At 46.5% G+C, this 13,566-nt stretch overlaps 2 protein-coding genes across 2 annotated transcripts in view; both read right to left on the reverse strand.

The window, feature by feature from the left end:
• The window catches only part of GNB1L (G protein subunit beta 1 like), a 567,228-nt gene that overhangs the window by 77,751 nt on the left and 475,911 nt on the right, over positions 1-13,566 (reverse strand). The window lies entirely within an intron of this gene.
• The window catches only part of TRMT2A (tRNA methyltransferase 2A), a 72,022-nt gene that overhangs the window by 10,090 nt on the left and 48,366 nt on the right, over positions 1-13,566 (reverse strand). Inside the window, exon 10 of the mRNA XM_068114676.2 lies at positions 5,684-5,759. Within this exon, the coding sequence (XP_067970777.2) occupies positions 5,684-5,759 (76 nt within the window). The remainder of the gene's footprint in view (positions 1-5,683; positions 5,760-13,566) is intronic.

Consider the following 13,566-nt stretch of genomic DNA (forward strand, 5'->3'; position numbering starts at 1 on the left):
CGCGGGGAGTGCGCGTCCTCTCTCCGGCTTGGTTGGTAGGGGGTGTTGGGAGGGCACCAGGCCTTTCCAACGAGCCACCATCGAACATGTGCTCGACGGGGTTACCAAGTAGGGGCTCGCTGTCAGCTCCTCGTCAAGGGCGGAGCCCGGTAACCCCCGCACCCAATAGAAGCGGCGGACCGGTCCCATCTGGGGCGGAGCCAACCAGCCGAGGGCGTGTCCCTCCCCGCTGAGCATGCGCAGGAAGAGGGAGGTGACGTCAGATGCGCGCTGAGCTTGGAGAAAGAAAGACGCCACCTCCGAGCGCTGTGAGGCCTCCCTGCATCTTTTGGACCGTGCTTGATCCTGTCCCCGAGCCAAGGTGCACCTTGTGCTATCAACCGACCTGTCCCTTCCTGCCATCAATCCCTGTGTAAGTCAGCCTTGTTCCGTTTGTCTGTGGTCTGTCTGGGATAGATAAGATTGTATCTAAGTGCCTATCTCTTCTGTGTCTTTTACCTCACTCTACCTTGTAATCTACCCCTTTTCTCCACCACTAATTATATCCTCCTCCGGAGGTCTTGAGAACTGTACCCCTTGCGTCGTTTCATTTATCCCAGTCGTTGTGTCCTTTCCAATCATTGATTTAGCGTAGCGCGATTTGGCCAACGTCTGGGCGAATCGGTTGAGTTGGGGAAGAATCGGGGGAACTGTTAGGTCGCGGTGGACCATCCGCTCGGCCCATCATAACATCTAAACCGCGATCCGTAACAGTATTTATCTGTAGTATCCAAATCCTGGTTCTGGGAAATCAGAAGACCTCGGTAATACTTGAGTAGATTCTCAACAGACAAAAATACAGTCACTATAAATCATCAGAAAGACGTTAGTCAGACACACTATACACGTGACACCTTTTTTTATCTGCGCATGCGCATAGCAAGGTTCAGGGTTGATCGAGTAAGCGTGGGGAAGGGCGTAGCCTTGCCAAACTACGATGGCATCGGTTAAGTACGAGAGAACACGCTCTCAGAGAGTATCTGCAAATATTTAACTGTAGAAATGAACTGGAGAAACAAATTACATCAAAGGATGCCGCACCAATTAAAACCCAAGTCATTGCCATTGAGAGAGGCCCAGCCCAGGAATGCACTGTCTGAATAATTATTATAATACTCGTATTTGAGTCGATGATGTTCTACTACTGATTTACAAATGTTGTAGTACAAACTTTATAGACGTGCTCACCAATGACATACTGAGGGTGTCTGGCATAATTTTTTCGTTTTTTAAAATAACATAATTGTTCCCCTTCCACCCCCTGCTTCCACCTCTCTCTCCGAAATCCACAACCCCAGAAGCCATAGGTAATACTAATCGGGCATAGACATAAGGAAACTAGGATCTTTATATTTAAATATCAATTAATTGACCATTGACTACTCCAGTCGATGCAGTATGCCAAAACAAAGATGAAAGGAACACTTAATGTCAGTTCAAATATTTATTAAACTAGGGGGCCCGTTGGTCCATTGGACCAAATTTTAATTGGGGACTTTTGGATCTTCGGGGACTTTTGAGTCATCTTGGTCATCTGGGTCTTTTTGGTCCTCGTGGACTTTTGAGTGATCTGGGTCTTTTGGGTCAAGTGTTAAACGGTCTTCCAAGGTCTAAGCAGTCTAAAGGGTTAAAAGGCACATTTGAATAGTACGTATTTAATTAATAGATGTGAAAAAGTATAACTAACTAACAAACTAACGCGCGTGCACGCACGCACACACACACGCACACACACACACACACGCGCACACACACACACACACACACACACACACACACACACACACACACACACACACACACACACACACACACACACACACACACACACACACACACACACACACACACACACACACACACACACACACACACACACTTCAATTCGCATGGATTCCTTGTTCAGGCTGTTTTATACGACGACGGCATAAGTGATGCTCCGACAAACCGTGACTCGAGATGGTTTATTGATCACGTGGTTTGCTTTTACCTTGACCCGCGACTAGAGGGTTCGTGATCACGTGACCCGTGTGCGGTGTGTAGCACTGGTACCTCGCTATTATTTTATTTTCATAAATGTAACAATGAAAAAAAAAGGCATTTCCCGAGACATGATATTTCTGCTGATATTATTTGATGCCACATAACATTATCACCTATAACGCCAACACTGACGCAAATGTATCCAGTGACCCTGCCCCCATCAAGCTGATTGACAGTCATAGCCACGCCTACCCCGGTCATATTCTTTCATAAAGGAATGTGGTTTTTCGTACTTTTCGTGGAATCCTTTCAAGCTATTACAATTATAATACAAAAGGATGTTGCAGGAAGTAAAACTCTGTCGAATGGCAGCAGAATCATTGCCATTGCTAGAGGCAGCTCAGAAATATGCCGTCTGAAGAAGATTATTGTCCCCCGTCGCACCGCGGAGCGAAAGCGGGACTATGGTTTTCCCCTCCGTCCGTCCGTGTGTCCGTCCGTCCGTCCGTCCGTCCGTGAGTGCGTGCGTGCGTAAGCGAAGGACCGCATTCGAATTTGGTGTGTGGGTGCAACCCACGTCAAAATCCAAGATGGCCGCCGCCATGTATGTCTGATGCCATGTATGTCTGAACCTTGTGAGCTGAATATCTTGAAAAATAAGCGAAGTACCAACTTCTAATCTGGTTTGTGGGTGTATCTAGGCACAAGGAAGAACGCTGTTTAAAATTGGGTCGCCACGTCAAAATCCAAGATGGCCGCCGCCATGTATGTCTGAACCTTGTGAGATGAATATCTTGAAAAATAAGCGAAGTACCAACTTCTAATCTGGTGTGTGGGTGTATCTAGGCACAAGCAAGAACGCTGTTTAAAATTGGGTCGCCACGTCAAAATCCAAGATGGCCGCCGCCATGTATGTCTGAACCTTGTGAGATGAATATCTTGAAAAATAAGTGAAGTACCAACTTCTAATTTGGTGTGTGGGTGTATCTCGGCATCAGAACGACCGCTATTGAAAATTGGGTCGCCACGTCAAAATCCAAGATGGCCGCCGCCATATATATATATGTCTGAACCTTGTGAGATGAATATCTTGAAAAATAAGCGAAGTACCAACTTCTAATCTGGTGTGTGGGTGTATCTAGGCACAAGCAAGAACGCTGTTTAAAATTGGGTCGCCACGTCAAAATCCAAGATGGCCGCCGCCATGTATGTCTGAACCTTGTGAGATGAATATCTTGAAAAATAAGCGAAGTACCAACTTCTAATTTGGTGTGTGGGTGTATCTCGGCATCAGAACGACCGCTATTGAAAATTGGGTCGCCACGTCAAAATCCAAGATGGCCGCCGCCATATATATATGTCTGAACCTTGTGAGATGAATATCTTGAAAAATAAGCGAAGTACCAACTTCTAATTTGGTGTGTGGGTGTATCTCGGCATAAGGAAGAACGCTATTGTAAATTGGGTCGCCACGTCAAAATCCAAGATGGCCGCCACCATATATATGTCTGAACCTTGTGAGCGAAATATCTTGAAAAATAAGCGAAGTACCAACTTCTAATCTGGTGTTTGGGTGTATGTCGACACAAGGAAGAACGGTATTGAAAATTGGGTCGCCACGTCAAAATCCAAGATGGCCGCCTCCATGTATGTCTGAACCTTGTGAGCGAAATATCATATCATAGCATGTTTTCTGCGTCTTCCACTTTGTCAACTCGCATCACTTCACCGACGGGGGACCTAGGCGTAACGCTTGTTATTATTATGAACAAGAGGATTAATTCCCGGGTTTGACTGATCCGGTTTTTTTTTCGCTTTATTTTGCTTTTGCCTTGGTCTGGAGAAATGAAAAGTGATCCCTGCCTCGACAATCAGCTGAACAGACCAGGTAGGCTCTCATATGTAGCCTAAGCGAGTTTTTAAAGAAGACTTTAGTTTTGTATGTAGCAGATGGGACCGACATTTTATTCCGTGCCATCCCTACATAGAGAGTACTGGCGTACTCTCTGATATATATATATATATATTGTACGTGTGTGTGTGTATGTGTGTGTGTGTGTGTGTGTGTGTGTGTGTGTGTGTGTGTGTGTGTGTGTGTATATATATATATATATATATATGTGTGTGTGCATGTGTTTATGTGTGTGTGTGCATGGGTGTGTGTTTATGTATGTGTGTGTATGTGTGTGTGTGCATGTGTGCGTGTTTATGTATGTATGTGTGTGTGTTTATAGTATGTGCATGTGTTGATGTATGTGTGTGTGTGTGTGTGTGTGTGTGTGTGTGTGTGTGTGTGTGTATAATATTGTATATGTATGTATTGTTAATGTCCGGCTTCCTTTCCTTCTTGTAACTACAGTGCAATAATTGGTCTTTATTTTGATTACCATGTGACCTACGGCATCAGAGTTATCATTCATTAAAATATTCTCCATAGAGCCTCTCCTTTGTTTAAAGTTTCGCATCATTTGGATAAGTGGTTGCAGAGAAAACCTTTTTGAAAGGGAAAATATACAGATGTGACACACACAGACAGACAGACAGACAGGGGCGTTGCAATAATCTCGCATCCCCTTTGGGGTGAAACTAACTACTCTCCGAATGAAAGATCCTTGCCCTACTACCAACTCTCCTCTTATTTACATTCAGGTTGTGGCCCTGTTCCTATCACTGTCCATCCTCCTGAAAAACTTCTGCACTTATTTTGTTGATACCCTTCATTATCCTAAACATGTGTATCACATTGTAACTTACCTTTATCTCCTGTACAATGAAAGATGTACACGAGTGATACGAGTTTGCTTTAGTTTGTCTATAGCGCCACCTTGAGAGCCAAACATCTCACACTCAGTGTCAAATTGCTCGAACGCTTTTGCAGGAACAACTGTATTACAACAAAAGCATTTCCTTTCTGAATCAAATTAGCACATCATTTGTAGTTTCATATATACACATTAGAAACGGCACACGTGGAGTAAAATATAGTACTGCAGCAACATCTTGCCATAATAGTGATGCACAGGTTGTATCACAGGATGACTCAAGTGAATTACTATTGATAACCTGGAAATACTCTACTGTTGTCAGGTGAATGTATCAGCCTGGAATCAAGACGCTCCTTCACCTCATGTAGATAACGTCAGAGGAAACAACGAAGTTGTATTACACTCACCCATCGGCAATCAAAGGTAAACTGCTATCCTGTTGCAGTATTTCATAACTAAGGGATTGAATTAAAGTAGAATATCCTTCAGCAGCAAAAGTTAAGCAGGCTGTCAATGGTATCTTTGGAACAAACCCCGACTCTCGGACTAGAGCCATGCTCATGTCCGTACATCAGATACGGGATCGATTGCTCCATGTTATTAGAACCTTTCCAGATATGCAAATGTTTCAACGATTACACCATCTCATCGAAGCTTGCATGACAGAGTATGTTCATTCAATGGAAATATATGAAAATAAACAGCAAATGTGATCTGACAACAACACCCCTGGGCACTAAACAAGCAACAACAACGTATTTTAAGTCTTGATAAACAGATGCAAATAAAGCACTTAACGAAATCAGGGAGACAAAACAAGGCAGTGCTTTTAACATCTTAATTCAATTATCAGATTTCATTAAAACAATCCACCACATCACAATGTGTAGTCCTACCATTCATTCTAGCGTTTTCCCGAGCATCCTGCACTGCTTGCTCGTTCATTTCCACTCCAACAACCTTTTGCACTTTCTGTAAAAGACCAATAGGACGAGGTCGGTCAGCCGGTAATCAAAGGATATTCAGAAGGATGGAGGATAAAATCAAAAATCGTGGCCTGGAACATGTAGAGGAATCGCATTCGCGTCACATTTCAATAGCAAAGGAATAATCGTAGACAAAAAGTCTTCAAGATGGAATAAAGAGCAGGGGCGGATCCAGGGGGGGGGGGTGCAGGGGGTGCGCACCCCCCCCCCCCTTAGATCCAGGATGAGGGTGCAGGCGGTGCGAATCTGCTGAACTGTTGGACCAGGGAAGAACACAAGGAACTGCAGAAATTGCCAAGAACGCACGAAATGCCGTTTCTGACGATCAATTTTTAAAAAATTTCCTGGGGGAGGACACCCAGACCCCCCCTCCCCCAGGCCTATAGTTTCATGCCTCCCCCCCCCCCCCCCCCCCCCCGTTTTGAAATTCCTGGATCCGCCACTGAAGAGTCACTCCTTTAAAGTCATGAACAAAAAACCTTTATCTTCACATTAAAACAATAACAATTATTAGAACCTCCCGTCACGAGACCACCTGTTGTAGCCCCACACTGGTAAAGGATGGAAGAGAGCTGCGAGCTCATTGTGCGGCCAACAACCAGGGGGTCATAATGAAGAGTATGATGAAGAGTATACATGACATTGTGAAAGATGCAATGACTCCATGAGTTTGCCTGCCAGCATATTGAGCCTCGATACGACGCCAGGATCCGTATGAGGGACTTTAGTCCAGGCAACAGCGTCTGGTTATACTCCGGAAGGAGACAAAGAGAAATGTCCCAAATTAACATCATCTGGGCAAGGGCCTGAGGTAGTATTGTCCAAATGTGAAATGACATCATATTTAAAATTCAGAGAGGCTCTCACGCCCTTCCGTGTAATGTTCATTGTGATCGCCTCAGTCCATATCAGGCACCGAAACGCCCCTTTGGATTAAGAAGTCGAGACGCAGTAGTGACAGAGCTGACATGGTAGGCAGGTATGTAGTAAGGGAAACATATGAAAATCTGTTAACTAAATTGTTACCAAAAAATTTCTTCACCAATATGTTTGTAAAGGTGTGTAATAACATGTGTTAAAATGTTGAAGGTCAACTACCGTGGGAAACCCAGAAAAAAAGCTGTTGAATTCGGGTGCCGAAAAATTATTTTCGAGAATTTTTATTTTTTTAATCGGCCCTTAAGTAACTTATGAGGGGTCAAATAAGGGTTTTTCATGATTCTGAGTTGATTGTTAACATTTATATTTCACCACAGACACTCCTTTGTGGAAAAATAATTTCTAAATATATCTCATTTTCTACTTTGCAGGACATGAAGTCCAGCAATATGGATGAAGACGTTACTCCACCTGTGCTCAATTGCTTCATCTGTGCACGCTCGGATACACCAGCTGAAAGGCTCATACAGGCAACTCCAAAGGGATACTCAACTTTATTAACGCACAGGTTGTAAACCTGGTGCGTTATAGCGTTTGCCTGGGAATTTCGGGCGCTCAAAAGTGAAGCTAGTTTCTGTCGCTCATTTCTGTCGCTCAGATGTGTAAACATGACGTCATCAAATCTATATTTATAGGATAGGTTATAGGAGATATATATGTTATAGGATAGGAATATAGGACCCAAATGACCCAGAGGACCCAAATGACCCAGAGGACCCAAATGACCCAGAGGACCCAAATGACCCAGAGGACCCAAATGACCCAGAGGACCAAAATGACCCAGAGGACCCAAATGACCCAGAGGACCCAAATGACCCAGAGGACCCAAATGACCCAGAGGACCCAAATGACCCAGAGGACCCAAATGACCCAGAGGACCCAAATGACCCAGAGGACCCAAATGACCCAGAGGACCCAGAGGACCCAAATGACCCAGAGGACCCAGAGGACCCAAATGACCCAGAGGACCCAAATGACCCAGAGGACCCAAATGACCCATAGGACCCAAATGACCCAGAGGACCCAGAGGACCCAGAGGACCCAAATGACCCAGAGGACACAAATGACCCAGAGGACCCAAATGACCCAGAGGACCCAAATGACCCAGAGGACCCAAATGACCCAGAGGACCCAAATGACCCAGAGGACCCAAATGACCCAGAGGACCCAAATGACCCAGAGGACCCAAATGACCCAAATGACCCAGAGGACCCAAATGACCCAGAGGACCCAAATGACCCAGAGGACCCAAATGACCCAAATGACCCAGAGGACCCAAAGGACCCAAATGACCCAGAGGACCCAAATGACCCAGAGGACCCAAATGACCCAGAGGACCCAGAGGACCCAGAGGACCCAAATGACCCAGAGGACCCAGAGGACCCAAATGACCCAGAGGACCCAGAGGACCCAGAGGACCCAAATGACCCAGAGGACCCAAATGACCCAGAGGACCCAAATGACCCAGAGGACCCAGAGGACCCAGAGGACCCAAATGACCCAGAGGACCCAAATGACCCAGAGGACCCAAATGACCCAGAGGACCCAAATGACCCAGAGGACCCAAATGACCCAGAGGACCCAAATGACCCAGAGGACCCAAATGACCCAAATGACCCAGAGGACCCAAATGACCCAGAGGACCCAAATGACCCAGAGGACCCAAATGACCCAGAGGACCCAAATGACCCAGAGGACCCAAATGACCCAGAGGACCCAAATTCTATGTATGTTTCTATGATGATGTATGTTTTGGTGATAGTACATAATGTGAATACTAGTAGCAATTTTACAAAAACCATGGCATAATTTCAAATCTTGACCCGAGATGATAATTATGCTACATCATAATTTCCATGTGCCAACCTGGGCGGAATCCAAGTGGATTCACTTGACTTGTTGAAACAAGGAGAAACTGTCGAAAATGTTACTGTTGTGGAACGTATGAAGGAGGCTCAAAAGGAAGGAAAACTGAGGTACCACCAGAAGTGTAAAAATGATCTGTACAACAACTTTGTTGCAACCACCAAGAAGTCAGCTCAAGCATCAAAGGCAGAGAAAGAGTCATCAAAGTTGAAGAGAAGACGCACTACTTGTGAGTTCAGTTCATCAACTGGCTGCAGTTCTAGAAGATCACAGTCAGTTGACCTCCTGTATAAGGATGTATGCATTCTTTGCAACCAACCAGCCCAGCTCTACAAAAATAATCCAGCACAAGCTAGAAAGAAATACAGAGTGCCAGATAATTTGACTGCAGATACACTGAAGGCAAGCTTGCTGAAGACAGCACGGAGTCGCGGGGATGACTGGGGCACTGAAGTCACTGGACGCCTGGAAGGGATCAACGACTTGGTAGCAGAAGAAACACTGTACCATTTGCGATGCAAACTTATGTTTGCGAGAGGTGACAGTTTGTCCAAGACTGATGAGGAAGGAAAAAGGAAGAGAGGACAGAGGAGTATTGATGAGGAGCGAGAGGCAGTTATTATTGAATTCTGTGAATGGTTAGACTCAGAATTAGAGCATGGGGTAATGAACATGGACCAAGTCCATGAAAAGCTGCAGGAGTTTGATCAGTCACCAGAGAAGAGCCTTTCTTATTCAAAGCATTGGCTAAAGATAAAACTTCTAGAGAAATACGAAGACACCTTGTATTTCACAACACAGGAAAGAAGGGCAGATGTACTCTGTCTCAAAGATGGCACCGACAATATTGTTACAGACGCGGCTTTTAGATGTTATATTGACCGAGCGGTGGTGTATTTAACCGCGTCCGAACAGTTACTCCCCGATTAAAACCCGATTCCACCCGACGTTGACCAGATCGCCCCACAGATATTCAATCGGGAAATCTCTAAAGCGACCGAAAGAGAAGGAAAAAGAAGAAGAAGAAGAATACGGAGGAAGAACAGATTTTATTATACACACACAAGCAATGGATGGAAGAAGCAGTAACACAGCGAATCGTTAACTTACACTATTCATTTTTACTTAGCCCCAAGACAACGAGTAGGACAGGACGTTCACACTTACACAGGGGATAATGCAGGCAGGTAGGGCTTGAGATGGATTGCTTGAGAGGGAGGCAAAGTCGGGAGGCCGCAGCTCACAATTCCTCGCGGTTTTGGCGGGAAACCCTCCGTCGTGTATCCGCTGCGGTAGACGTCACGCGCTGGTTCGGCACACCTGCTCCTCTTCTTGGGGTGGAGCCGTCTCCCCCCTTTCAGCGCGTCTCTCCAAAGCTGGTTTCCTTGCCGAGTACCTCTCCTCTTTGGCTTGGAGCGTTTCGCATCTCACCGCTCCTGTTGGTGCAGCCTCTTTGCTCATCTCCCAGGGTCATCTCCCAAGGCCTCTTCCAAGTCATCTCGTAAAGCAGTCCCTTACAGTCGCTTTTATCACCTCGGGCGAAATCAAGCCGCCGGCTCCGAGGGCACGCCTACCGGGTCGCTCACCGCGGTGTTGATTGGCTGTTAGGGCTGGTTCACTCCTTCCCTCTTATGACGAGGTGGAGACACGCCTTTCTTCCCCAAACCTACCTCGTGGCCAATGGTGGTTTGAAGAAAACCGCCCAAATTGCGGAAGGCAATTGGAAGGGAGGTTTTGGGGAAATTGGAAGGGCCTACGCTTATTTTGTTTGATACAATGCAAAGTCAATCTAGTGGGAAAACACATATTTAGCCTACATGGAATAAGGAAATACACTATTTAAAAGATATATCGTGACCTGCGTGTAAGTTTCATGGAATTAACTAGGAGGCCGACTGCGACCATTATTTACATTAACAGGGTGTTACCGTACTTTTGTAACGTTCACATTGTAACGTTTCCACATTCGTTACACTGCACCCTCCTTTCTTCAGGCCCGTCCTCGGGCCTATTAAACTTTAACTTAGTGTGACACGTAGGTGTAATTCCCTCTACAATTAACCTGACCCTGAGTGTGACAATCTTAAAACACAAATAAGTATGTCCCCCTATTGCATTGCATCCTGTCTAACAGACTCAAGCCCACAGCTAACCGAATTACGGAATTATTCTCAAACTATACATTTACGGTGGGGAGCATTATTTACAATGACGTGATTTCTTATTTACAACGCAACCCAGGACCTGTGTTTTTTTTTTCTCTTTCTTTTTAGGGAACAAGAGAAAGAAATTCCTGTTGGGAGGGAGGAGACAGCACGCATTGCATCGATGCACCAGTACCAATACCACCAAAGCACCCAAAAGCACCACAAAGCACCAAAAGCACCACAAAGCACCAAAAACACCACTCGGTGCGCAGTCACCATGGTTCATAATAAACACAACAAAACAACTGGTGGTGGTCTTCTCTTTCTCTGCTGGGCCGATGTTCTTCCCGACGTCTTCTGGCTTCATGCGGCCTATTTGGACATAATAAAAAGCACAACTTGTGTCCATTTTTATTTAGGGCCTCAGGGGCCAACTAAGGGTGGTCCACCTGTTTGGCATAGGTGCCACCTTACCGAGGTCCGCAAGCAAGATTCCCTGGCCACTATGGCCGGTCTCCAACAGAGGTGCCCTGCCCCAGAACCTGGGGTCCATCAAGTGGTACTTGGCCGCAGAACAGCGGTCCATACAGTGGTACATCAACGCAATGCATGCTGGTTCTGGGAATCTCGGGCGCACAATGGCCACCTCACGCACGCTCCCCTCGGCACCCAATGGCGCACAGGTCATGTGGGAGACAAAAGAAAGACAATTGAGCGAGGGGTAAGGTCACAAGGGTACACGTCAATAAGGCAATGCAAGGCGAAATGCGTACGGAGGGCGAAGTGAGAAAGCTCGTCCCTACCGTACGTCACCCCCCTGTCACCTACCCTACCCTTCCCCTTGCCCTTACCCCATATGTACAAAATCTACACATTACCAATTCGTCACTACTGTCACGTCTTCCCCATATTTCCCCTATACCAAATTCGTCACCACAATCCCTCTACTTCAAAATTTGCCATCACCAATTCATCATCAATCCTCATAAGGAGGGAGAGATGGAATTACGCACAATGTCACACCCACGTCATGATGCGTCTCACAATCCAAACATTTGCATCATAAAAAATAATCAAAACATGGCATGGTGTGGAATACCTGTCACCTCAGGTGAGTGGATGCAGATGGTGCGAGGAGATCCTTCATCCTAACTATCCTCTAAATGACTTTAACACACTTTACACTACCCGGGGTCTCTCCCTGCCAATCCATTGGCCAACTTACACTATGGGTTCTAAAAACCAATTCCCATTGACCAAACTGTGGTGCCTCTCAATTTGGGGTCTCACTCCCCCGATTCATCTCCCGGTGCTCCCGCACAATTTCTGGGCTGCGACGTCTAGCTCTCCCAACAGGTCTACCCACCTGCACACCTCCACCACTGTAGTTGCCACCCGAGCTTACCTAGCTCCTCACCCTAACCTAACTAACTGAGGACAGCCCCTCTACTGGCTCTGTCACCCCATGGTGCCCTCTGGCACTGGGCTACCCGGGTCCGTCCTCCGGATCCTCGGGCCCCATCCACAACAACTACTACCGGCTCCCAGAGCCCACCTGCGGCCTCACCTGGCCGACATCCTCACAGTGGTGGAGTGCCCAAACCAACTACACACACTAACAGGCTACACGCCCAGCCATTTCCACAACACTAATGCACCCATCCACATACCATTCTGCCACCCGCACCACAGATGCCAATATCCAACCACAATTTACCTGTACCCTCTACCTAACACTTACACTACCCGCCCCGGGTATCCGTGATGGGGGTCCACTCTTCCCCCATTCACACCTTCGCACCATCCACTCCACTCCACAATTTCCACCATTCTCACTCCACGACCATCCATTCCAATACTCCAGATATTCCACACTACCATTTATTCCACACAGCCACATACACCTGTTGTTGCACACCTGTGCCCTCACACCTGGTGCCACCTGCACCCTCCTTTCTTCCTGGACCATTTGGTCAACACAACACGCAATCACCACTACTCCCTCATACACTGCTCCACACACCTGTTCAGTTGCACACCTGTGCAATCACACCTGTTCCATTCTCACCTGTTCAATCCTCACACACACGGCATCATCTCAGCTAACTACTCCCCTCTGAAACTTGCGCTTCCCAGTCGTCCCTTTAAACTATTGCGCTCCCACGTCATTATAATCCACACTATAATAATAATAATAATAATTCATTTATTTTGTATAGCGCTTTTCCAGAAGCCCAAAGGCGCTTTGACAGAGTGGAAAACATAATGCATAACAATACATGAAAACAACAATTGCAAAAAGACAAGAATCAAGAAAACAAACAGCAGCGATATACGGCATATATATAAGACAAGAATCAAAAAGACAAGACAAGAATCAATAGGGAAATATTTAAAGCAAAAGGAGGGAGAAGGAGAAGAGATAGTCAGGGGTTAAATGCTGTGGGTTGAATGTTGAATGCAGCGTTGAACAGGTGGGTCTTTAGTGATGTTTTGAATGTGGTGAGTGAGGAGGAGTCTCTGATGGTGTGAGGTAGTGAGTTCCAGAGGGTGGGAGCAGCGATGGAGAAGGCCCTGTCCCCCCAGGATCTGAATTTGGTCCGCATGGGGGGGGGGGGGGGGGTTGGAGGTTGGTACCAGCAGAGCGGAGGTTGAGGGTGGGAGTGTGTCTGGAGAGGAGGTCAGCCAGGTAGGATGGGGCCAGGTTATGGAGGGCTTTGTATGTCAGGAGGAGGATTTTGTACTGGATTCTCTGGGGGATGGGGAGCCAGTGAAGCTTGTAAAGGACGGGGGTGATGTGGTCACGGGTCCGGGAATGAGTGAGTAGACGGGCAGCGGAGT

This window comes from Myxine glutinosa, chromosome 4 (assembly GCF_964187855.1).
Source record: "Myxine glutinosa chromosome 4, kmMyxGlut1.1, whole genome shotgun sequence".
In the NCBI taxonomy this organism is placed as follows: Eukaryota; Metazoa; Chordata; class Myxini; order Myxiniformes; family Myxinidae; genus Myxine; species Myxine glutinosa.